A 25794-nucleotide genomic window follows, 5' to 3' on the forward strand; every position below is an offset into this window, starting at 1 on the left:
CGTATACCCCCAGAAAGGGGAGGGTGTCCCCTACAAGATGCCACTGCGTCCCGCCTGGCCCAGAGCCTCTGCTGGGCACCAGACACCCATGAGGGCATCTATACAAAATCAAACTGGACAAAAACACGCAGAAAAAAAAGTAACTGGGGGTACACACCCCAAAATCTGCTCTGGACCAGGACAAATCGTATACCCCCGGAAAGGGGAGGGTGTCCTCTATAACATACCAGCACATGCTGCCTGCCCCAGAGGTTGTGCAGGGCACCAGGCGTGGATGAGGGCATTTACGCACAACCAAAATGGACCAAAATGGACCAAAACATCCTCTAAGAGAATCCATGGCTTCCTGACTGGCCCAGAGTTTCTCGAGTGCAGAAGGAGTGGATCTGAGTAACTATATTTGAAGTATTATATATCATACACATATTCATACAGGTCAGGGTCCTCTGCAAGATGGCATTGGTTCCAACCCAGGCCAGAACATTTTGTTCATTCATGACACAGACAAGGTCATTTATCATTTCTGATTTTAGAGTGTTTTTAACTGTATTTAATTATGCATTTTATAACTTCTGTGATCCGCCAACACATATTACAAGTGTCCTGAACCAGTGGGGTGGGGGGTGACAGAAAGGCAATCTATTCTTCCCTAATTCCTCCTCTTATGTGTTTATTGCTTTTGTAAGCTTTGCTCCTCCCCTTCCTCCTTTCCCTCTGCTCTCAGTTAGTTAGTTAGTTAGTAATGGCTCCCTGAGTGCAGAGCCACATGGTTGCTTCAGCATGTATGCATTTACCTCTTTGTAGTAATCAACCTTAACTTCCTTTATTCTTTCATCTACCAGTCTTAATAGAAGAGTTATTTCTGCACTCTGGTGTAATATGTGTGTGTTTCATTGTGTTTCATGATGTTTTCATGGCACTTCTCATTTTGCATGGAGTACAGTGGCAAACGCTGATGGAACAGACTGTGCGCTTCATGCATCTTCCCAATGATGTGTCTGATTTATTGGCCCAGGAGTCAGACGCCGTCAGCAGATAACACCTCTGTTCAGGGGTCTGCATTGGATATCGATTTCTTACTGGGCCAAGTTCAAGGTGTTATTATTGCTATATAAAGCCCTTCACAGTTTTAGGCACTGTTAGAGGCGCCACATAATACTCATTCCGCACTTGTAAGGAACAATTCTTTGAGTGTGGCAGCACCTACTCTTTGGAACTCCCCACCCCTTTACATTAAGCAGGCATCTTCACTCTGTTCTCTTCAGCATCTGCTTAAAACTTTTTTCTTTCTTTCGGTGAGCCCGTTTAGACACATAGATGCGGATGTGTTTTAATATTTTTAGCCTGTTTTGCTTACAAAATGTTTTTAATTACATGTTTTTAACTTTTATTGATAATTTTCATCTCATTTGTAAACCACTTAGAGTTCTCTCTGTGTGTGTGTTCGGATAACTGAATTTCAAAAAATGGCTCAGTTCTCAAGTTGTTTCGGAAAGTGTGGATTTCATAAATTCAGGTCAAAATGCGAACTGAATAGAATTTCTCCCCCATGCCTAGCCCAGAGCCATTCTGTGGGCAAAGTAAGAGGACAGCTGGATTGCCTAGTGCTCCTCCTCTCAAAGCCAGCCAGGCCTGAGAGGTGTTGCTGCCGCTCTCCCTGCCAAAGCCCACTGCCTCTGTTTTGGCCACTGACGTTCTTAGAGGCACCATTGCAGCTGGGACCCAGCACCCCTGCCCCGTTAGTCTGTCAGGAAGGGTCTGCAAGGCTGCATCTCTGGTCCCCTCTGGAGAACCCCTTGCCGAGGGCCCTCTCAAACCGGTCCCCAGCACCCCATATATTAGTGTTCATCCCCACTGTGAAAGGTGGCAGACAACAGCATTGGGGTACAAGTAATCTGGTACAACACATGACGACAAATGGAAAGTCAGTCAAAATGGACTTTATTGATACATTTAAAACGTGAAAATACGATATATCTTACAACAAAACAGTCCAAGGAACATACACAAAGCAACAAACGGTGCTCCCTCCCTCCCTCGCTGTCCAGAAAGCATTTTGATTTTTTCTATTCCAGATCTTCTATCACCAGCTCTTCTGGAAAGGAAAGAAGGGAACAGAAGTGAGTCTTAATTATGGCCACTTTATTGGAGTCAGGATCAGGCCTGACCCACAGCCAAGCCCACCAGATCTGGGGCTCTATAGCTTGAATCAATCTAACATCCCCTGGGTATCACTCTACAAAAAGCTTCATAGCAGTGCCCCTCCCTCTAACAGAGCATTCTAAGGTACATACACTAATTAATATTAACTTGAATCCTCTGAAGCTTTCTGACATCCTACAATCACCATAAGATGACATTCCCCCAGAAATGCACTGATATTTGCCATATTCCTCATGGGCTCAACAACCACACATTCTGTCATGGCCAGTAACATAAAGCCTACTCCATTGCCCTACCCCCTGCCCTTCGTAATGACACCATGCATCTTGGGCTTCTAGATATGGGGGTTCCCTTACCCAGATGTCCCGGGATCTCTCGTAAGACTGGTAGACCATCTCCTCAGTGCAGCCCAGGTCATGTTTGAGGTTGGTGATCTCGTTGAGATTTATCTGTATCACGTCATTCACCTGCACTTCCAGATGAAAATACCTGAAGAAGAGTGGCACAGTCAAGTCGGGCTGAGTGAGGTTCTACAGTCTGATCCTGTGTCCCACATTTCCCCTTTTCTTCTCCCTCCCCCTCCCGTCCCCAAAGCCAACTGGCTGATCTTATTACAGACTGAAATTCAAGCACTGCTGGTAAATGGGTTATGGCTGAGCTGGCTCTGCTTCCTCATTTGGCACTTCCAATGACAAGACATAGATAAGCAGGTTCGTCCTGAGGAAGGAGAAGAGAGAGGGCCATGGGTGCCTAACAGCATGAAGGGCACCAAACAGCACGAGGGAAACAACAGGGCACTGAACGAGGAGTGGAATCATCCGTTAATCTAAGAGTCTCACTTTTCTCATCTTCAATTTGTGATTTTTTTAAGTCTTGAAAATTCTTCTGAAAAGAATTGAAAAAATTCACAGAAATGTGTGTAGAAGGATCCTTCCCTGATCACAAGTGGGGTACAACACTCCTTTGTATGGCTTCCACTTGCTGGGTTCTTTGGTCTCAGTGCCCCACCTTTCTTATCCCACGGGCCTCCCTTCCTCCCAGTTCTGCACAAACACCCCAACCTTGCGGTGGATTGGCACACTCCGTCCCTTTGGCTGTCCTCCATTTCCTTCTCAGACCTTACAACTTACAATTAATCTTTATTAAGCTTAAAACTAATCCAACAGTTTCGCAGGCAGAGAAGCTCATCTACATGATAAACGCACACCTCTAGCAGCTGCAGGTGGGTCAGTGCAGGAGAGTGACGTCTTCTCCATGCTCCAGCTCCTCGTCCCTGGTGGCCTACTGGTTAGGATTCGACACAATCGCCATTCTCCAGCTCTGCTGTACCTAAAGAGAAAGAAGCATTCAAAGGTTGGCCGATTTCCTTTCGCCTGCCCAAGGTGGCGCCTTGGCTTCTCTCCTGCTTGCTGTTCTGTTCTGTTCTTTTTCATACCCATTTTTCCAGTGCAGGCAAAGAACCTTCAATAGAACTTCAGACCAGTGGAAGTGACAACTATGAGTCTCGGGGGGGACGGACCATTTTTTCCTTGTTTTAAGGGGGAGAAGCAGATTTGCACCAAATTGATTGACACAAATACTGGCCAATTACAAGGCTGCCTCCTTTCCTCTTGCTCTCAGAAGATTTCAAAACCAGACAAAGAGGAAAACCTTAAGTAATAAAAAACAAAGTGCTGAACAATATTTTGACCGGATAATAATATAGACATAAGGGGTGTGTGAGATGTTTCTGAAACGAATTAGATGGCTGACGGGGGGAAGTGAGTGGAGGTGACAGTCTACTTTTTAACCTGAAGCCAGGTATGTGACAAGACCTCAGTGTGCATGTACATTTTTTCACATGCATCCGCACACACAATCGCTTGTGTGCTTGCATAAACTCATGCTTAGTTGGTGTATTCATGGAGGCTCTTCATCTGCGTGCATGGACTCTTTTGTTCCTATAAACCGGGTGTGGGGAACTTTTGGCCTGCCAGCTGTTGCTGAAATACAACTCCCATCAGCCCCAGCAAGCATGGCCAATGGCCAGGGATGATGGGAGTTGACGTTCAGCAACAGCTGGAGGGCCAAAGGTTTCCCACCTACATCCGCAGCTTTAAAATGGCATTGCGCATGAACCAAAAGGCCACAGCCTATTTGCTGTAATAATGCATGGCTTCGCCCACTGTTGCATCTGGCCATGCACCCCTGGTATGCGCCCCCCCCCAAAAGGGGTAGTGTAGTGGCAAATTCGGAAGTGCAGGGTCCCTTTACGATAGTCACAGCTGTGCCCCCTTCTAAGGTTATAGAAAAATCGGGCTAGGCGTCAATACTGTTTTCTGCTTCTCTATCGCTGTCACCATTTGACTGTCCTTTCTGACTGTCAAGAGATATTGCTTGAATTACTGAATCCAGTGTCTCTACACCTTTATCTCCTGCTGCTACCAAACTGTGTGATGATCTAGATGGGAAGCTTTCATCAGGATTCGCTGCCTCTTCTTCTGCAGTTACAGAATTCTCACTCAACTTGGCTGTTTGCAGTCGGCACTCCTTTCACTCTGCTAGGCCCGTCAGCAGGGAATGACAAGGAAGCATGCTAGAAGACTCTTCTCAGTGGCTCACCTTTCATGAAGATTGGCTCATAGGATGCTCAAGGGACCCTGCTGGGATCTGGCTCCCAAAAAAGAAAAGGGTCTAAGACACACATGCACACACACTCCCTGAGCCCCTGGGCGGCTACACTCCTGCCCAGAAGGTGGCCCAGGAGGGAAGGCGGCCCGCAAGCTGACAAAGGTTCCCCACCCGCGGAGCAGACAATGCTCGCTCAGCCAGAAGAAAGCGTATCCCGCGTTGCCTCCTCCCATGTCCGAGTGCAACCCGGGACTACATTTCCCAGGGCCCTTTGCAGCCCCTGGCTGGCCTCGCCTCCTCAAGCTGAGCTCAGCTGATAGCTCTCAGGAGGAAGTCCTCGTTCCCTCTTGCAGCTGCAACAGCCGACGACGCCTCCCGAGCGGGCGCTTCCGAAGCGATGCCTTTGCTGATTAATGGGGAGCGGATCGATCTGTCGCAGCCCACGAGGGAGCTGATCTATACCTTCCCGGAGCTGGAGGTGTGCAGCGAGCGTGCATTTTAATTTATTGAGCATAGATGGGGGTAGACCTGAGGATGCGCGTCGGAGATTTTTCTGTTTCTTTTTTTAGCTCTGTGCGTACAAGTAGACAGAACGGAAAGCATTTGCTTGCTGTGCTCCTGTGTCCTGAGGCTGCAGTTCCCTGCATCGCTTCAGCCTGGAAGGCAGAGCCGTTGAACTCGATGGGACAAGTGCAATCCTGGGCATATGTGCTCTGAAGTCCTTGAGTCCAATGGCGCTTACTCCCAGGTAAGGCTGCAACCTAGTATGCGGCTACTCAGAAGTAAGCTCCATTGGGTTCAACGGGACTTACTCCCAGGTAAGTGTGTGTGGCATTGCAGCCTAAGTGTGTGGGTGGGTGTGTCTAAAGGATCACATCCTGCTTTCTGAGCAAGTAAGTACTAGGATTGCTCAGGGGATTACTGATGTATGGGCAGGGGTGTAGTCGTCTAGGGACTCAGGGAGTCCCTTTACTGTTTGGGGAGCAGGGTCCCTATGTCTCCAGCATCTTACAGCATGAAAGGGGACCATATTAGCCGCTGAGAAGAACCTTCCTTGCCCTTTCCTGGTGATTGGAACCAATCAGAGTGAAAGGAGGTGAGTCAGCACCACTGAGAAGACTCTTCTCACTTGCTAACTCTTCTTTCATGCTAATTGGCTCCTAGGGATGTCTGTTGTGGAAGAAGGCATTAACGAGGATTTCGTTCTCAACCCAGCAGCAAAACAAAAGGATAGGAGGGGCGTGGTTGTGACTATCAAGAAGGGACCCTGCACTTCTGAATTTCCCACTACACTGCTGCATATGGGGGCTTGGGTTGTGTATGGATGTTCCCCAAAGATGGTGTCTTCTAGATCCGGGGGTTCCCAAACTGTGGTCCACGAAGTTGAGTCAAGTGGCCCACAGTACATCTGTGGATTTGTGGTTGAAAACAGGAGATGGTACATCCACCACGTTAAATATTCATATTGATTTTTAATTGCATTTTGTTATCCCGTTTATTTCTTCTGTTGTATTCTATTGTGAAGTCATTGGGATTAAAATTGTTGTACAAGAAAACATGACATATTAAGAGGTAAAAGAAGCACTTCAAAATCATGCAGCATCTAGCACAAGTGCTGCGACAGACAGAGAAACCTTTTTCATGCTCCACCAAGACCTGCAGCGATTTTCAAATGACACGTGGGGAAAAGGTTTGGGAGCCACTCACTGTTCTAGATGAAATATACTTCAGATTCAGCTGGCTGTTGCTGCTGTTTAGGTATTAATAAAGATTTTGGAATTAGTGGCTGTTAATTTCTTTTAAACGTGATGATGTTAGGTAACTCTTTTATCTCCTGGTTTGCACCGACTGTTTTCTTAGGTTGGTTTTGCATTGTTTTTGAACATTGGAAGTTGCTTTATACTGAGTAAGATCATTGGCCCATCTAGCTCAGTATTGTCTACACTGACTGTGGCTCGCCTGGGGTGGTATTCAATACTAGAGCTACTCAGAGTAGAACCATTGGACATGACTAACTTTGTTGTTATGTGCCTTCAAGTTGATTTTTACTTATGGCGACCTTATGAATCGACAACCTCCAATAGCATCTGGCGTGAACCACCCTGTTCAGAACTTGTAAGATCAGGTCTGTGGCTTCCTTTATGGAGTCAATCCATCTCTTGTTTAGCCTTCCTCTTTTTCTACTCCCTTCTGTTTTTCCCAGCATTATTGTCTTTTCTAGTGAATCTTCAATGTCCTTGTTGTCAGCTTTAAAGTTACTTAAATCTTCTGTTATTACTTTAGTCTTCTTGACGTTCAGCTGTAGTCCTGATTTTGTGCTTTCTTCTTTAACTTTCATCAGCATTCGTTTCAAATTGTTACTGGTTTCTGCTAGTAGTATGGTATTGTCTGCATATCTTAAATTATTGATATTTCTCCCTCTAGTTTTCACACCTCCTTCATCTTGGTCCAATCCTGCTTTCCATATGATATGTTCTGCATATAGATTAAACAAATAGGGTGATAAAATACACCCCTGTATTACACCCTTTCCAATGGGGAACCAATCGGTTTCTCCATATTCTGTCCTTACAGTAGCCTCTTGTGCAGAGTATAGGTTGCGCATCAGGACAATTGGATGCTGTGGCACCCCCATTTCTTTTAAAGCATTTCATAGTTTTTCATGATCTACACAACCACAGGCTTTGCTGTAATCTATAAAGCACAGGGTGATTTTCTTCTGAAATTCCTTGGTCTGTTCCATTATCCAACATATGTTCGCGATATGATCTCTGGTACCTCTTCCCTTTCTAAATCCAGCTTGGAAATCTGGCATTTCTCACTCCATATATGGTAAGAGCCTTTGTTGTAGAATCTTAAGCATTACTTTACTTTTATGGAATATTAAGGCAAGAGTTTGATAATTAGTGCATTCCCTGGCATCCCCTTTCTTTGGAATTGGGATGTATATTGAACGCTTCCAGTCTGTGGGCCATTGTTTAGTTTTCCATATTTCTTGACAATTTTCTCTCAAAATTTGGACAGATTCAGTCTCAGTAACTTGTAGCAACTCTGTTGGTATGCAATCTGTTCGTGGTGATTTGTTTCTTCCAAGTATTTTAAGAGCAGCTTTCACCTCACATTCTAAAATTTCTGGTGCTTCATCATATGGTTCTTCTGTGAATGAATCTGTCGTCCATGCATCTCTTTTATAGAGTTCTTCAGTGTATTGCATCCATCTTCCTTTTATTTCATCTCGGTCGGTCAGTGTGTTCCTCTGTTGATTATTTAACATCCCTCCTCTTGGTTTAAATTTCCCTTTAATTTCTTTAATCTTTTGGAATAGGGCTCTTGTTCTACCCTTTTTGTTCTCTTCTATTTCTATACAATAACTATTGTAATAGTTCTCTTTGTCTCTACATACTAGTCGCTGTATTCTTGCAATTTGGGTTCTGACCGTGTTTCTATCTCCTTTTGCTTTTGCTTTCCTTCTGTCTTTAACCATTTAAGGCGTTTCGTCAGTCATCCATTGAGGTCTTTCTCTCTTTTTAACAAGAGGTATTGTGTTTTTGCATTCTTCCCTGATCATGTCTCTGACTTCAATCCATAGTTCTTCTGGTTCTTTGTCAACTAAGTGTAAAGCCTCAAACCTGATCCTTATTTGATCTTTATATTGTTCTAGGATAGTATTTAAATTGTATTTTGGCATTATGATTGCTTTGTTCTTCTTTAGCTTTTCTCTGATTTTTCAGAGTTCAGTTCATATCAGTACATATCAGTTCATGATATGTACTGCAGTCTATTCCTGGTCTTGTTTTCGCAACTATTTATGCAACTTCTCCATCTTTTTCTACCAATGATACATCAATTTGATTCCTATATTGATGATTTGGTGATGTCCACGTGTACAGTCTTCTTTTCGGTTGCTCAAAAAATGTGTTTGCAAGAAACAAATTATTAGCTTCACAGAATTCAATAAATCTTTCTCCTGCTTCATTTCTATCTCCTAAGCCCCATTTCCCCACAATTTCTAGTTGTTCTGTGTCCCCTACTTTTGCATTCCAGTCCCCCATAATTATCAGCATATCTTGTTTTGGTGCGTGATCAATTTCTTCCTGTACTTCTGTGTAAAATCTCTCCAATTTCTCTTATTCTGTGTTTGCCGTTGGAACATAGACTTGCATTATGGTTACATTAATACATTTCCCATTTAATCTTATTAATTTCACTCCCTCAGACCTTGCCTTATAGCTCCTAATTGCTTTTGCTACATCACTTCTCACAAAGCAACCTCGTTTCTTCTTGATTTCTCATTTCCTGCATAAAATATTTTGTAGTTGCCTGATTGAAAATGTCCCATTCCCATCCATTTTAATTCACTCACGCCAAGTATTGTAATGTTGATACGTTCCATTTCTTGCTTGACGATTTCTCACTTTCCCTGGTTCATGCTTCTTCCATTCCGTGTTCCTATTGTGTGCGTGTACAACTCCGGACTCTCCTTTCGCATCTGTGAGCATCAGCCTCTGGGCTTCCTTTCGGCTTTGACTTAGCTGCATCATTAGTCACAGCGCTACTTGTACTTGTCCATTGTTGATATTCTGTTCATAGGGTTTTCGTGGTAAGCGGTATTCAGAGTTGGTTTACCATTGCCTTCCTCTGAGTCTGGATGCATCTTAGTCTGGTGTCTCAGCTTTGACCATTCTGCCTCCCTTGGGTGCCCCTGCTGGGAGTCTAGCCTCTTGGCCTAGATCCTGAGGGCATTGCTCTCAGCTTCTTCCACACTCTCAAACCCCTTCACGTTAAGGTGAGCATCCTAGAGGAGGATGACTAACTTAAGATTGATTAATTTCAATGGGTGAGAGTAAACAACTCAGCGAAGCCCGTGATTGCTGTTCAGTGGAGTCCAAGACCACCCTTTCCCAACTAGTGGGCCACCAGATGTTATTGGACCACAACTCCCATCAGCCTCAGCCAGCATTGCCAATGGTCAGGAAAGATGGGAATTGTGGTCCAACAACATCTGGTGGCCCACTAGTTGGGACACGCTGTCCCAGACTTCATTAAATACCAACTGTGGGCTTTGCAGAGTTGTTGTTCTCTAGCAGCTGGTGTTCAGGGGCATCGTATCTCTGAACCTGGAGGGCTGCAGGTTGTCCTCATGAGTAGTTGCCACCAGTACTCTTATCCTGCATGAATTTGTCTGACCCCCTTTTGAAATCATCCAAGTTTGTCCACTGTCCTGTGATAGCGAATTCCAGTAGAAGAGCCCTGCTGGGTCAGGCCAAGGGCCCATCCAGTCCAGCATCCTGTTCTCCTAGCGGCCAACCAGATGCCCATGGGAAGCCCGCAAGCAGGACCTGAGTGCAGCAGCAGTGCTGTCCCTGCCTGTGATTCCCAGCAACTGGGAAGTAAAACATAGCCCAAGGGCTGCCCTTGAAGACAACTCGGAACCGTCACCTGGTCCAAAATGCAGCAGCCAGATTAGTGGCTAAAGTTCCCTTTAGACCTCATATAACCCCTTTTTTCAAACAGCTGCATTGGTTGCCCGTTCATTTCTGGGCCCAATTCAAGGTGCTCAGTATTTAAAGCCCCAAAGAACTTCGGCCCCACAGACCCTCTCGGGTGTTAACATGAGCAGAGGGGGCCCTCCTGGTAATGCCACTGTCTTCAGAATTCAGGTGTGTGCGTGATGTCCCTGGAGAGGGCATTCTCTGTGGCAGCCCCTAAGTTATTTGACAGATCGTATCTCCCTACATGAATCTGTCTGGGATTTGAGATCTTCAGGTGAGGCCCTTCTTGTGCTCCCCACACCTTCGCAAGTACATATGACGCGGATACGAGATAGGGCCTTTTTGGTGGCCGCCCCTAGGTTGTGGAACTCCCTGCCGAGTGAGGTGCGATTAGCTCCCTCCTTGCCGTCCTTCCAATGACAAGTAAAGACTGTTTTATTTCAATGGGCATTTGGGATAGAGAACGACCAGGATTAAGTGTCATAGGATTGGTGACTATATTATATCATTTTATTATTTTAAATTGTCCGCTGTTTTTAACGTATGTTTTATGGTTTTAATTTTTCTCATAGTTTAATTCTTTTTTAATTGTATACTTCTGTATGTTTTAATTGGTGTTGTTCTTAGTTGTAAGCCGCTCTGAGTCCTATTGGAAAAAGGGCGGGGTAGAAATAAAGTTTATTATTATTATTATTAAGTTGTGGATCTCTGCCAACAGAGGCACCTTCACTATACAGTTTTTGATGGATGCTGAAGACACACCTGTTTTCCTTGGCTTTTGACACCTGGGACTTCTATATTTAGGGCCCACCATATTTTTATTTATTTATTTATTTATTTTATTATTTGGTTTATATCCTGCCCTTCCTCCCAGCAGGAGCCCAGGGCAGCAAACAAAAGCACAAAAACACTTTAAAACATCATAAAAACAGACGTTAAACTACATTAAAACAAAACAACTTTTAAAAATATTTTTGTGTAGTTTGTGACTGTAAGTTGTTTTAAAAAAATTTAAGGATGTGTTTTAAGCTGTTGTCACCCGCCGTACGACCTTTTGGTGAAGGGCAAGCAATAAGTAGTAGTAATACTAATACTAATACTACTAATAATAATACCTCTTAAGCAGTTTATTAAAAACCCAACAATTATAAATAAAAACAGTTAAAACTGGCATTTTAAAACATTGAAAAGATAATTTAAATCAACAGTAAGCTAAAAGACGTTAAAATGCATGTGAGCCCTGATTTACAATCTGTTCTCATAGCCACCCCAGAATTTGGAGGCAATGGGGGGTAAAGTTTAGTCCCTGCCAGGTTACAACTATCTTGGCCTGTAGGATGAGGTGGCTGGCTTTTGACATCTTCCCACAAATGTCCCACTATTGCCAGGGACTAAACTCTTTTCTTCTCTTTTCGCCTGATCCTAACACACTGATTCCTTTGTGGGAGTGAACTCTATAGAATTCACATCATTTGCACTTTGACTGGCAATTTACATTGACAACTCTTGTTTGCTTGTTTTCTTAATTTTAGTGCCAGCAAGCATTGATTTCTTTGTTTGTCTACATACTGCTTAATGTCAAAATAGTTTGGTTTGCAAATATAAACACCAGTTACACAGAGATTAAACTACAGACATCCAGAATTCAAATACACAATAAAACAATCCCATTAAAATAAATGTCCATAATTAAAATATGCAATAAACAAGCCCAGTAAACCTATACACCAATTATAACGGGAGACTCTGATTGAGAGATGAAACGAATGCCTGCATTGCAAAACTGAGGACTGAAGTCCAAACAACTGTGCCAGCTGTGTTTGGGAATCCAAATATTTATTTTTTATTTTTTCGCCCTCTCCTCTTTTTTTTTTTTAAAAACAGGAGCAAGCCAAATGCTTAAGAAGCCAAGCTGCTCAGTCAGTGGGTCCCAAAGGACTTCTGTATGTCCAGCAAAGAGAATTTGCAGCCACCACTCCTAAAGATGGTAGGTGGCCATTGAGCATGTTCCACCCATAAGTCAAGAAATAACCACCAAGGTATCACTTTCCCTCCCTTTTGCTTTTCCGCAGGTTCTGTATCCATACTTGGATCTGACGATGCAACGACCTGCCACTTAGTGGTACTCAGACACACAGGTATTTCGGTAGAGAAGTGAGAAGAAATATGCCTTGCTTGTTTAGAATTCTGCTTCTAAGGATTAAAGGTTTAACCGTGCAGCTGAATTCTTATTCTGCTTTGGAGGGTTTTCCAGCAAATATATCAGGTTTGGGTTGATTGCAGCCAAGTTATTTTAAACCTTTCTGTCTTCCACACACACACACACACACACACCCGATTAGGTGAGTTAGGCTTGTTTTTTAACCTGCAACGTAGGATTCTGTGCAGCCTGTGCAGAATGTGATGAGAGCCACAGACCTGAACTTACAAGATCTGAACAGGGTGGCTCATGACAGATGCTCTTGGAGGTCACTGATTCATAGGGTCGCCATAAGTCGTAGTCGACTTGGAGGCACATAACAACAACAACAGTAAAACAGTCCACATGAGTAATAGCAAGAAAGTTTTAGTTACAAACTGAGCAAAAAGAAAGCCTATGGATTGTCATTCAAGGGAGAACGTTTCATCAGATGCAGAGTGGCAGTTCTGGTCCATCTCAGCAGCATCTGGGCACAGTTTCTGTAAGTAGTGTTTGTTCAAGATTGATTATAATCTTTTGATTAATTTGATATAATTAAATCTTTTGATTTAATCTATAATCTTTTGATTGGGCTGGCTTCTGCAAACGAGAGGTGGGGAACCTTATTCAGCTTGAGGGCCGCATTCCCTTCTGGGCAACTTTTCAAGGGCCGCATTCCTAGTGGTGGGCAAGGCCAGAGGTGAAAGTGGGAGTGGTAACAAAATGTAAATATAACCTTTGTACCATAGGCTGGGAAAAACAGACGGGAGTAGAAAAAGAGAAAGGACAAACAACAGATGGATTGATTCCATAAAGGAAGCCACAGACCTGAATTTACAAGATCTGAACAGGGTGGTTTATAACAGATGCTGTTGGAGGTCGCTGATTCATAGGGTCGCCTAATTGTGTTTTTAAGGATTGTTTTGAAAATTGAAATGTAATTGTATATTGTACTGGTTGTGCACCGCCCAGACAGCTTGCTACGGGCGGTATAGAAATTGAATTAAATAAATAAAAAATAAATAAATTGAAATCAGCTTGAAGGCACATAACAACAAACTGTAGGCTGCTTTGTACACCACTCTCCCACATCCCTCTCAGTGTATCCATCCATCCAGGCAAGCGAGAGGCATGATCAGAGTTCAAGGACACTTGACAGGCAGGCAGAAACACTCAGGGTGTGAAGCAGGGCTGGTGAGGGGTGTGGCCTGGGAAGAGTTCTGAGAGTCAGATAAAGCAGCCTGGTGGCCTGCATTCACTCTCTGGGCCCAAGATTCCCACTCCTGATATAAATAATGCCTGCATGGTTGCAAGTGCCTTGAAGATGCAAAACATTCACATTCTTGTTTTTCCCCCCCCAAGGTAGCGGTGCTATCTGTTTGACTCACTGTGATGGATCGGATACAGAAACAGAAGTTTTGTTAATCACAAATGCCATGAAAGTGCTTTCTCCAAACACAGAATGTGGAAGGTCAGCGGTTTTGTTAATGCTGACTGTTTAGGGCTGTTTAGCAACAATCAGAAAAGGATGATGATCCACTAACAAATATTTAATAAAATTACATGTGCAGCTTTTCCCAACCTTTTGGTCCCCAGATGTTGCTGGACTACAGTTCCCATCATTCCTGAGCCATTGGCCATGCTGGCTGGGGCTGATGGGAGTTGTAGTCCAGCAACAGCTGGAGGGCCAAAGGTTGGGAAAGGCTGGCATTTAGCCAAAAGCCCAATATGGATGTCTTTTTGAGATAAATTTGTTACCACTCAATAATAGAAAAAAATTAAATTTAGTTTTATGTCCTCTATTACAGCAGCTCACCAGAATCAAGGTAGACTAAAAAAAAAAAAGTATAACATAAAAAGTGTGCTGTTGATTTCAGTTCTCTTCATTTAAAATTGTACTCCACTCAAATAAGGCTTTGGATGATGATGGTGATGATAAACCCGCCATTCACCCAGAGGTCTCTGGGCAGGTTACAACTATTTTAAAACACATAATTAAAATAGTTAAAAACAACCCAGACAACATCTGCTTATGGTACAGAGTATATATCTAGCTTCTATCTCTGTTGTTAGGTTGGAAGTGCACCTGGTTGGAGGTTTCAATGATGACAGGCACTTGTCCCAGCAACTGACCAATCAACTCCTTAGTAAGTGTGCTTTTTTCTTTCTTGCTCTCTCCATCAAACTTTAGGATTCAGATTGGATCTAAGTGAAGTTTGCAGAGTTTATGAGAGAGAACTGTGCTGTTGCGGGTAGCAAAGGCTAAAGGGAATCCTGCATGGAGGGAGCAAAGGGTTATGAATGGCACTAAAGGCCCGCCCACTACCTGCTGGGGATGCTGCTCACAGAGGCTTAATTCAGACATCGCATTGAGCCATAGTTTAGGAAGCTTGACTGTGGTTTGGTGTGAAGTCTGAATGGACAAACCCTGGTTTGCGGTCAGTTGGCAAGCTAGAATTGGACAAACTGTTTTGAAATGAGTTTGCAAATCATTTTCCTTCATTTTTGGTACTATGATTAGTCGTGGTGTCTGCATTGACAAACTAGAGTTGTGGGCCCTCTTGATGGCACTGTACAGGCTGTGGAACTCAGGGTTCCAACCAGCCAAGCCATGCATGCTCAGTCCTCACTGAGCTGTTGTGACAGTTTCACCCTCATTACATATTTTTGGTATTTCTGCAATCTTTGGGGTTCACTTGAGCCTGTTGATACTCTCCTCATGTGCGCAAGGAGGATGCCAGTTTAGATATCCTCTCTTGGATAATGAATAGCTGTTGGTATGTTGGCTCTTTTTAATAAAGATAGAAATCTTTCCTTGGAGCATGGATGCATCTCCTTCTGCTATGCAGGTTTCACACTTTCCCCTCTTGTTATTCTTAGGAGCATTTGACCGCTTGCAGGACAGCATCCATTTGGTGACTTTTTGTGTGACAGGTAACTATTTCAAATTGGTAACCTTCCTCCACTCCCCATTTTCTCAGCTTCTTGGCTCCAGGTGTCTTGCCTGATTGGTCCAGTCCCTACCAGTCAGATGCCCAGCATCTCTTGTCATTTGATCAAACTTCCTTCCAGCATAGGAAGTTGCCTTATACCGAGAGTCAGACCATTGGTCCATCTAGCTCAGTGTTGTCTACACTGATTGGCAGTGGCTGTCCAGGCTTTCTGGCAAGAGTATCTCTAAGCCCTACCTGGAGATGCCAGGGATTGAACCTGGGACCTTCTGCATGCAAGGCAGATGTTCTACCACTGAGCTATGGCCCTTCCACTTTTTTTTTCTCATTCCAACCAAGCTGATGTTTGATGGTCTGTGACGTGTCTGTTTCCTTTGAGGGATTAGAATCTTTTTGTTGTTGTTTGTCTCTTTTTGAAATAACAGAATTAAATGACCGACAGGAGAAAGGCGAACACTTTCCATTTATTTATGGAATTGGTAAGTAACAGTTGCAATATGGTGTTCGATTTACACTGGCTATAAAAGAAGCAAATAGTCTAATGCAAGGTTCAAACTCCTTGGCTTTCCCTTGAGATTGTATATATGTCAGTTTTTCTTTTGGCTAAAGGAGAAGATCCTGTTCTGATAGGTACATTATCCTGATTTCACCAGATCAGGAATTTCCCCCAGTTTTTGTCTAGTTTTAGGCCTAGTTCAGATGTTTTGCACAACCATGGCTTCCTGATATGTGAATGAGGCTGCCCACCCATGGGCTTGTGCATTTCCCTCTCCTCTTTTATGCACCACAGGAGGAGATCAAAAGATTCTGCTTTTGAACTAACCATGATGACCATACTCAGGGAACTGTGGTTTGTGTAAACCAGTGGTGGGGAGCCTCTAACCCGCAGCCCTAATTAGGCCCGCCAGGCCGTTTTTAGCCAAGACACTCCCGCCTTTTCCTGGTCTGACAGTGTGTATGGCATCATGGGCAGGAAATTTCAAGCCACAGCTATAAGTAAGAAGAATCTCTTCAGTGCAATTCCATTCTTCTTCTGCATTCTTGGCGTGAACTCAAGCTGTGTCTGCAAAGGGAAAATCTGTCCTGGCATGTGTGGCTTGAAAGCAAGCCACACCTTCAAAACAAAGGAAGAGTTGGGCATGCGCTAAATGTGTGTGCTCCTGATTCTCCCCTTTGAAGTTGGTGATGACAGGCGATCGTCTGATGGGCAGTCGCCGCCTGTTGGTCAAAGTGGTCCATGAGGGGGATGGGGGAGTTCAGGATCCAGCCCATTGCCTGGATCCAGTTCGCCACCCCTGCTTTAAACTATAGTGCGTGAGAACAAGCTGGAATCTGAAGCCACTAGCCGCACACGTGCAAAACCCCCATGCAGATTACAAAGAAGAGAGGTTCTTGATCATGTAAGGTCATCCTTGGCCCTCCCTAGGCTTTGCATACGGAGATATGTTTTTGTGGCTATATCTTATGCTGGTCCTTCTCAGAGTAGACCCACTGAAATTAATGAGCATGACTAAGTTATGTTCATTAATTTCAGTGGGTCTCCTTTGAGTAGGACTAATATTGGAAACACTTTGGTCATGAAGGCTGCAATTCAACACATGCTTACCTGGGAGTAAGTTCCACTGAACCCAATGGAGCTTATTTCTGAGCAGGCATGGATTGCAGCCTAGGGGTTGTATCCAACTATGTTCTACTCAAAGTAGACCCATTGAAATTAATGGATGCAAGTTAGTCATGTCCATTGCATTCAGTGGGTCTACTTTGAGTATGACTAACACTGAATACAACCCAGTTAACTGTAGAACGAAAGCGTTGGAAAGGATCTAAACGATCTTACAGTCCAGCCCTCTGCTGCTGCAGGAAATACACCACTGTGGCATCCCAGATAGGTGACCATCAATCCTCTGCTAAAGAACTTCTAACAAAGGAGAGTCCACCACCTTCCAGGGCAGTCTGCTCCACTGTCGAACAGTTTATACCATCTGGAAGTTGTTCCCAGTGTTTAATATAAATCTCATTTTGTGTAATTCTAACCCAATGGTTCGAGCCCTATCTTAAGAATTTGGAGCCACAGGGAACATTTGATCTATCTGCTTCATGACAGCCTTTCATCGTGATCTGATTTTATTTTCCAGCTGCAAATGTGAAAACAGGAAAGATTTTCCACGCAACATTTCCAGACAAGGGGCCTGACGAGGACTTGAGGTCTGCCATTATCTTTACAGGAGCCAAGGAAAAAGAAATTAAATGCACCGCTAGAAGATGGGAGATACTTGGCTCAGCAATACTACATGGGAGAAGGATCTTGAGACTGTTGTTGATCACAAGTTGAATATCAGCCAACCATGTGATGTGGCTGCAAAAAAGGCAAATGCTATTTTAGGCTGCATTAACAGAAGTATAGTTTCCAAATCGCATGAAGTATTGGTTCCCCTCTGTTCGGCACTGGTTAGACCTCATCTTGAGTACTGAGTTCTGGATGCCACACTTTAAGAACGATGCAGACAAACTGGAAAAAGTTCAGAGGAGGGCAACAAGGATGATCAGGGGACTGAAAACAAAGCCCTGAGGAGAGACTGAAAGAACTGGGCATGTTTAGCATTGAGAAGAGAAGACTGAGGGGAGATATGATAGCACTCTTCAAGGACTTGAAAGGTTGCCACACAGAGGACGGCCAAGATCTCTTCTCCATCGTCCCAGAGTGCAGGACACGGAATAATGGGCTCAAGTTGCAGGAAGCCAGATTTCAGCTGAACATCAGGGAAAAAACCCTAATTGTTAGAGCAGTACGCCAATGGAACAAATTACTTAGGGAGGTGGTGGGCTCTCCAACACTGGAGACCTTCAAGAGGCAGCTGGGTATGCTTTAATTTGGATTTCTGCACTGAACAGGGGGTTGGACTCAATAGCCTTATAGGCCCCTTCCAACTCTACGATTCTATGATTCTATTGTTCCCTATTTTGGTTGGTCCCAATAAAAGGAGTTGTCCAACTGTGGATTTTGGTATTTTCTTATGGATCAATATGAGCTCCTTTTCTTTGTGTTTACTTTAGATGAGTTTTTTTTAAATAAAATAAAAACTAGCCCACAGCAAAACCTTAACTGGCAGCTATATCTGAATATCTGGTGGTAGGCCAACTTCCAATGACAGACAGACCCTATCCCTCCTCCAGAGGCCTGCTTCACCAAGATATTCTCCAAACAGGGGGGCTAAGATGCTGTTACTAGCTTTCTACAGCTGTTATAGCCTGGATCCCACAGCAGAAGGAGGTGCTAATGAGATGTATGGACTGTAAAATGCTTCATAACATAAAGGATCCATACAAGCAGAAGACTTGCATAGCAGGGAGAAAACCACTGTCCCCAATACACTAGCTTTCTACTTGCTAGCAAGGTGGATAAAATCAATTATTGAAAAAACCCTGTAAATACATTTGTCTTACAGCCTGGGTGGGGAACTACTTTGGGTTGGAGGGCCAGATCCAGAAGTTTCTAAGCCTTGGTGGGGCCACCCACCTATCAGTCACCTGACATCAGGCATTTCCTGTCAAGCACGGGAAACTTCTAAGCTGCAGGTACAATGGAAAATCAGGTGTTCACTCTAAAGCTCAGAATGTGCTCTCAATTCTTCCTCTATAGTCGTTACTCGGATTCAAAAAGGACCAAATTCAAGTCATAGCTGAAAAGGATGAAGCAGGAACACATTAAGCCTAGAGTGCACCCCTGATTCTCTCTTTGCTACAGCCATTGTTTGAACTTCCCCATACCTGATGTTATATGACAGCAGGGGCTGAAAAAGTGGGTGTTGTTCACCCCAAACCACCTCTTGGGCCCACAGGCTGCAGGTTCCCCAACACTGTCTTAAAGACTAACTTTGTTAATATTAAATAATCTGAATATAAATATGTTAGCCTGACATTTTAATCTCTAAATTGAACTGATGCCTTCCACCAGATATACTGAGTTAAAAGGAAGCTTTTCTGTGTAAATAGAGAACCAATTTCATTAAGTATTCATATTTGAGAAATATATTCTACCAAACACACATTTCCACCTCATGAAAATAAACTATTCTAGTTGCCCAGCTAGCTAACAGACCTCCATTCAACCTATTATTCATGCACATATTTTTTTTATGCTTTGTTTTTTCAAGGGCGGGGCTGGCCAAAGCAGAAAGAAGCAATATCGGAAAGAGAATTTTAAAAAACTGTTTGGTGCACAGGTTCTTATATTCTCCTTCTTAACCTCAGAAACTGTCACAGCTACTGGTCTTTTAAAAAAGTCCCAAAAGGAGAATTTTAAACAACACATCATCACCACCTCATAAAACAGTAAAGCTCTCAAAACATATATACAGTGTGACAAATAGATGCAAGTCTTGGTTGTAAGAATGACACAACAGTGTAATAATACTGTTGTAAATTAACATGGTTTAATGGTTCAATTTGCAACATAATTTAGGAAACATATTGTCAGTAACTATGGGAAACCTGATTTACATCAATGATTTAACTTGGCCTTTTCCCCTGCTGCCCTAAATCAATCTGTCCTGCTTGCTAGGACTTTTTGTGGGACAACATTCAAACACGTATCCCATATCTTTTAAATAAATGTTTTTAAAGATGTTTTAATATATGTTAAAGTCTGTTTTTATGATGCTTTAAAGTGTTTTTAGCTCTTCTGTTTGCTGCCCTGGGCTCCTACGGGGAGGAAGGGCAGGATAAATCAAATAATAAATAAATAAATGTTCATTACCGCTCATTCTGCCAAGTACATAGATGAGCCAACAATTAAGCATAATTGAAATGTTTTCAATCAAGGCCTAGCAACTACTCCTTAATGTTTCAAGTCATGACAGTATGTACTTAGATAATCCCTCCCCCGCATTACTTCTGCCCTTATCTATAGTCACAATAAATCTAGAGCGGTACTCTTAATAAACCTTTTCCCTCAATGAAGGCATGTTACCTATTTAGAAGTCTCTGGTCATTAAACACTCTCCCCCAGGCTAATACGCCATAGTTGCCCTGATACTGCAGAGGTGGAGGAAAGAAAGGTCAGGGGCCTGCATGTGGCCGGGGGACCCAGACCCACTGGGTGTGTGCACCTCTTGCCTGCCAGAAAAACCTTGTGGCAAGGGGAATGCCAACCTGGCCTCATACATGGGCCAGAGGAGGAGGAGCTGGAGGAAGCTCTCTCCTTCCTTCCCCCCTCCCTGTCAGAAAGAACACTCAGCTCCAACTGCCAGTTGCCTTGGCATTGTGGAAGCAAAACGGGAGGGGGGGGGAGAGAGAAGCCTCACCCATCAGCCAAAGGCACAGTAGCCCCCGACTGCTATTCAAGCACAAATGCCAGCGAGGGAAGATCAGCCTAGCCCCAACTGGGTATGAAATGCCCTCTTATATACAGTGCCTTGCAAAAATAATCAGACCCCTGACCAATGCTCTCATATTACTGAATTACAAATGGTACATTGTAATTTCGTTCTGTATGATATTTTATTTTGAAACACTGAAACTCAAAATCCATGGTTGTAAGGTGACATTGGTTTTATGGTGGGAAATGTTTGTAAGAACCACGTTGCTTGTATAAGTATTCCACCCCTGGTCTATGGGAGCTCCCAGTTTACACAGATGAAAGAAACTGCCCTATCGAGGACAGTTACCTTACCATTGACCTCCACCTGTGAACCATTAAAGTTGCTGTCACATTGTCGGGATAAAACCCCCACTATTGAAGGATCATTGGTCAGGCTGTGGATCTGAAGGAAAATGAAGACCAAAGAGCATTCTACAGAAGTGAGACAGAATGTAATACAAATGCATAGATCAGGAAAAGGGTACAAAATAATATCCAAGTATTTGGATATTCCAGTGAGCACAGTTGGATCAATAATTAAGAAGTGGAAGCTGAATCACACCATCCATGCACTGCCAAGAAAAGGCCATCCCTCAAAACCCAGTGCTTGAACAAAGAGACTTGTGAGAGAAGCCACAGAGAGGCCAACAATCACTTTGAAGGAGCTACAGCGTTCAGTGGCCAGGAGTGGAGTAATGGTGCACCAGTCAACCATATCAAGAGCTCTGCATAACATTGGCCTGTATGGGAGAGTGGCAAGAAAGAAGCTGTTACTCAAAAAGTACCGCCTGAAAGCACATCTGGAGTTTGCCAGAAAGCATGAGAGTGCCCCAGATGCAATGTGGAAAAGGTTTTGGGGTCAGATGAGACAAAGATAGAGCTTTTTGGCCAACACTCAAAGCGCTATGTGTGGCGTAAACCTAACACTGCTTATGCCTCAAGACACACCATCCTTATAGTGAAGTGTGGTGGCAGCATCATGCTGTGGAGATGCTTCTCATCAGCAGGGACTAGGCATCTTGTTAAAATGGAAGGAAGAATGGATGGAGCAAAATACAGGGAAATACTGTGAGAACCTGCTTCAGTCCACTAAAAAACTGAAGCTTGGGAGGAAATTCATTTTTCAGCAGGACAATGATCCCAAGCACAAGGCCAAAGCAACATTGGAGTGGCTCAAGAACAAAAAGGTGAATGTCCTGCAGTGGCCCAGTCAAAGTCCTGATCTCAATTCTACTGAGAATCTGGGGCGCTCTTTGAAAAATTGCAGTCCACAAGCGACATCCAACCAACCTGAATGACCTGGAGTGAATCTGCCAAGACGAATGGGCTCTGACACTGTGTGCAAAGCTGGTACATATCTACCCCAAAAGACTTAAAGCTGTTATTGCAGTAAAAGGTGACTCTACCAAAGATGAATGTGTGTATCCGACCATATTTTCCAAGTAAAAATGATAGCTGAAACTTTTACATTTTTTTTAAAAGTACTTGATTTTTATCCATCTTCCGCCAACTGAGTGGCCCAAGTGCTGTCAGTTAAAAAAGATCCCTCCACTGCATTGCTACAGAAATTAGAGATGACTATGACTGTAATATCTTACCTGACAACAACTTCATTTGTAGAGCTCAGTTCCACCACCAACACAGATGGTGATGTTTCTGCTGGGATAATTAAAGGGGGCACGGTTATGTTCTCCAAATACTCCTCTTGGGACTCCTGCTTGATCACAGTGGGCTGTTGCTCAGTTGGTTGTCTTAGTTCTTCATGTATCCGGATTTTGCCAGTAACATTCTGGTTCTCATCAGTGTGCCGTTTTGACTTTGCATAAAGGATTGCCTTTTTTGGGTTATCAGATATATAATCCACCGAACATATATCCGAGAGACAGTCAAGACTGTTCAAAATATCCTTAGGTAATGGTGCTTTGTACATGTCTTCATACACTTTTGGGAGAGTGTTAGCCCAAAGGCCATTGGAATATTTTAACAAGATGGTGGCAATTTTCTGCTTGAAGTCCTCCTGGAGCGCAGCTGCTTTGGTTGCTTCTTTGACCTCTGCTTTAATCTCTGCTTTGACCTCTGCAGTCTGTCTTACTAATGGGGACTGAAGGCTTCCTCCTTGGCTTGGGACATCCTTGTCAGCTCTACACTGCATCAGCAGTGTCGGGGGGGGGGCTGGAAATTCCTGGGTCTTTGGCAGGGAAGGGAAGTCCTTAGCCAGCAGTCGGGTTGTAAATCTGCCAGGCCTATCCGAAGCGTACTTGCCGAGTCAGAAGTCCAGAAGCGAGGTCAGTGGAGGTCCAGGATCAATTGCCAAGGAGGTCAGTCAAAGAGATGCTGCAGGGAAACTAGGTCTACACAAAGCCACGTCTGACGTTGCAGTCAGCAACAAGCTGCAGCCAAGGTGTGCCTTATAAAGAGCAGGATGGACAGCAGGTGTGAGCCCTCAGCGTTTGGGCCTTAAGGAGACAGGCCTGCCTCTCTTCTGCCTGACCTTCTGCTGTCTCCGTTCTGCAGGTGAGGGGGGAGTATCCTGTTCACTGTCTGTGTCTGGCTGCAGGGCCTCTGCTGTCCCTGGGGTGCTCTGCAGCTGAGGGGCAGAAGGAGCTGGATTCTCAGGAGGCTCCTCCGTGTCTCCTGCTGCTCCTGGGTCTGCTGCTGTTACTCCCGAGTCGTCCTCATCTGAGGAGTCCTCTGACGGGGCCATGACACTCTGCCCTGAATTCCTTCGAAAATAGGGCGGGGTATAAATATTTAAAATAAAATAAATAAATAAAATGCCTGCGTCAGTCTTGAAACACTGAATTGAAACGCATCAAAAACAGCTATTCCCCCCACCAAGAAAAATGGAAATTTAGGGGGAAACTGGTTTAAGCAAATAATGCACACCAAACTTAAACATAATTTAAGACCTTAAAATATATTGTGTATAATTTAGCATTTATTAAGTTATGATCAATGCTTCCAATAGTTGCACATATCTCCAGTGCCTGAGGTGAACCAGAGATGCTGCACCCTGAGATATCCAAGTATCTTTCTTGTTCTCAATTGGAAAAACAGAAACAAAACATTTCATCAATACTGCTTCAAAACAAAGGAATGTTTTATTATCTGGGTTTAGAAGTGGTATGTAGTCTGCAGCATCACTGCAGAGATAAAAGAAATGTGTGGTCAGAAAAGTTTCTAGAAATATCATATAATGCAATTACAGTAAGTTTGATATTGATAGGTCATTCATTTACACACAACAAGACCACAGCCTATGCCTACATAATTGGACCCAACTCCAGTGGAAGTCACTGTCTGGACACATTTCTGTCTAACTTGAGGTCTGGTTTTGCACTAGAAACAGCCTTAGTCATGGGGGATCTTCGTCAGGAACTAGACAGGAAGAATACATCCTTGTCGGTTCTGCTCAGCAGGTTTCAATGCCATCCACCATAGTAACCCTCTGGGCCACAGGGACTGTTTTGTGGTGGCTCCAGTCCTTCCTTATGGGTAGGTCTCAGAAAGTGATGATGGGCAACTTGTACTTGACCCCTGGGTTTGGGTCTACAGGTTCAAGAGATTTTGTCCCCTATGTTTTTCAGCTTCACCACAAAACTACTGGAAAAGCTCATCAAAGATTGGGAGTAGGTTTTCATCTGTTCTTCTCCTTGTCGTCATATTCTGGGGAAAATGTGGGGGTTCGAAATCCGTGTTTGGAGTCAGTGATAGGCTGGATGAGGGCAAACAATCTAAAATTAAATTGAGACAAGACAGATGTGCTGTTGTCCTAGAGGCCTACAGGTCAAGCGATAGGATGTCACTCCCTTTAAAAGACTAGGAGTAATCTTCTTTGTTATCTTTTCAGCGCCAGGTAAAGACCTACCTCTTTGCCCAGGCATTTTAAATTTAATTTTCATTTATTTTAATTTTAATCTTTTGTCTTAATTTTGTTTTTAAAAATGTTTTCTATTGTACTGTACTCATACCCACATGTATTTTAATCTGTTTTTACCCTGTTGCACACCGCCCTGAGAGCTTGTTGCTATAGGGCGGTCTAAAAATGTAATAAAATAAATAAATAAAATAAATAAATCCTGGACCTAGCCTTGTTATTAAGTGCTCAGTTGTCAGCTGCAGCCAAGTGTTTTTGCATAGCTGCAGCTAGTATACCAGTCATTCCCATTCCTGGTCTAGTTAGACCTGGCCATGAACCTACATGCATTAGTTACTTTCCTCCGTGTTACAGAGGCCTGACTAGTTTCAATGTCAAACTGAGCATTCAGTATCACCCGTCCCATGCTATGAAGTACTCTTCCAGCAGAAATTCAGCAAGCATCTTCACTACTGACTTCCAGCAGTTTCTTGAAGATCTTTTTACGCCAACAGGCCTATGCATCTATTTAAACTTTCTTGATTAGCCAGTTATTTTAACTATTTTGTATGTTTATATGGCATTTTATGTTTTATTGTGCTTTTATATATTGTTGTAATCTACCTTGATATTTTATACAAGCTGGCAGTATAGAAATATTCTTATAAATACCTATATACATTTTTATTGGATTACTATAAGGGTTGCCTTTGAAACTTCAACTGGTGCAAAATGCTACTGCTGAAATCCTGACTGGGGAAAAGTGGTGAGATCAAGTGACCCTCTTATTGCAACAGCTGCATTGGCTTCCAGTCCTTTTATGAGAACTCAAGATGCTGATAATTAGCTATAAGACACTAAATATTTTGCGATCAAATTATTTGAAGAACCATCTCCTCTTACATGAATCTGTCTGTTCGGGGCTGTTGTGCCCATCTTGTGTGTTGCTGCCTTTTGAACAAGGCTGGTGGCAACATGCAAAAGGGCTTCCTTTGTGGTGGCTCCCCATATGTGGAGCCCCCTGCCCCAGAATATTAAGTTACCTTCTTTATTTCTTTACCACAAGTGATATTCCTTTTTAAACAAGCTGTTGATGCTGTTGCTGCTTAATGTACAGATTGTGAATGCTGCTCTTTGTGTGTGCATGTGTTTTGTTGGATCATTGTTTTTATGTTTGTTTTTAT

The 25794-nt window shown here is 43.5% G+C and overlaps 2 protein-coding genes across 12 annotated transcripts in view; one reads left to right on the forward strand and one right to left on the reverse strand.

Annotated features, from left to right (window-relative positions):
• The window catches only part of LOC133371915 (tudor domain-containing protein 7-like), a 158521-nt gene that overhangs the window by 126798 nt on the left and 5929 nt on the right, over positions 1–25794 (reverse strand). Inside the window, exons 5-8 of one of the 8 annotated variants that reach the window (XR_009759419.1) lie at positions 22353–23477; positions 3371–3492; positions 2520–2652; positions 1943–2095 (exon numbers count right to left, since the gene is read on the reverse strand). Coding sequence is in view for 4 of the 8 variants with exons in the window: in XM_061599922.1 (XP_061455906.1) it covers positions 23198–23477 (280 nt within the window). In the remaining 4 variants the exon portion in view is untranslated. The other 7 variants (XR_009759421.1, XR_009759422.1, XR_009759420.1 and 4 more) reach the window with 7 other exon arrangements.
• LOC133371916 (protein N-terminal asparagine amidohydrolase-like) lies at positions 5071–24766 on the forward strand. 4 transcript variants are annotated; one of them, XM_061599930.1, is made up of 8 exons: positions 5077–5251; positions 12150–12252; positions 12338–12403; positions 13807–13915; positions 14518–14591; positions 15325–15378; positions 15821–15874; positions 19550–24766. In XM_061599930.1, the coding sequence occupies exons 1-8, from the start codon at positions 5171–5173 to the stop codon at positions 19597–19599; spliced, it is 591 nt and encodes a 196-aa protein (XP_061455914.1). In that variant the 5' UTR covers positions 5077–5170; the 3' UTR covers positions 19600–24766. The 4 variants fall into 4 exon arrangements, with proteins under 4 accessions (XP_061455913.1, XP_061455912.1, XP_061455914.1 ...); XM_061599927.1 differs by lacking the exon at positions 19550–24766 and adding an exon at positions 17531–18392; XM_061599929.1 differs by lacking the exons at positions 12338–12403; positions 19550–24766 and adding an exon at positions 17531–18392 and having other exon boundaries at positions 5071–5251.

This window comes from Rhineura floridana, chromosome 17 (genome assembly GCF_030035675.1).
Source record: "Rhineura floridana isolate rRhiFlo1 chromosome 17, rRhiFlo1.hap2, whole genome shotgun sequence".
Taxonomy (NCBI): Eukaryota; Metazoa; Chordata; class Lepidosauria; order Squamata; family Rhineuridae; genus Rhineura; species Rhineura floridana.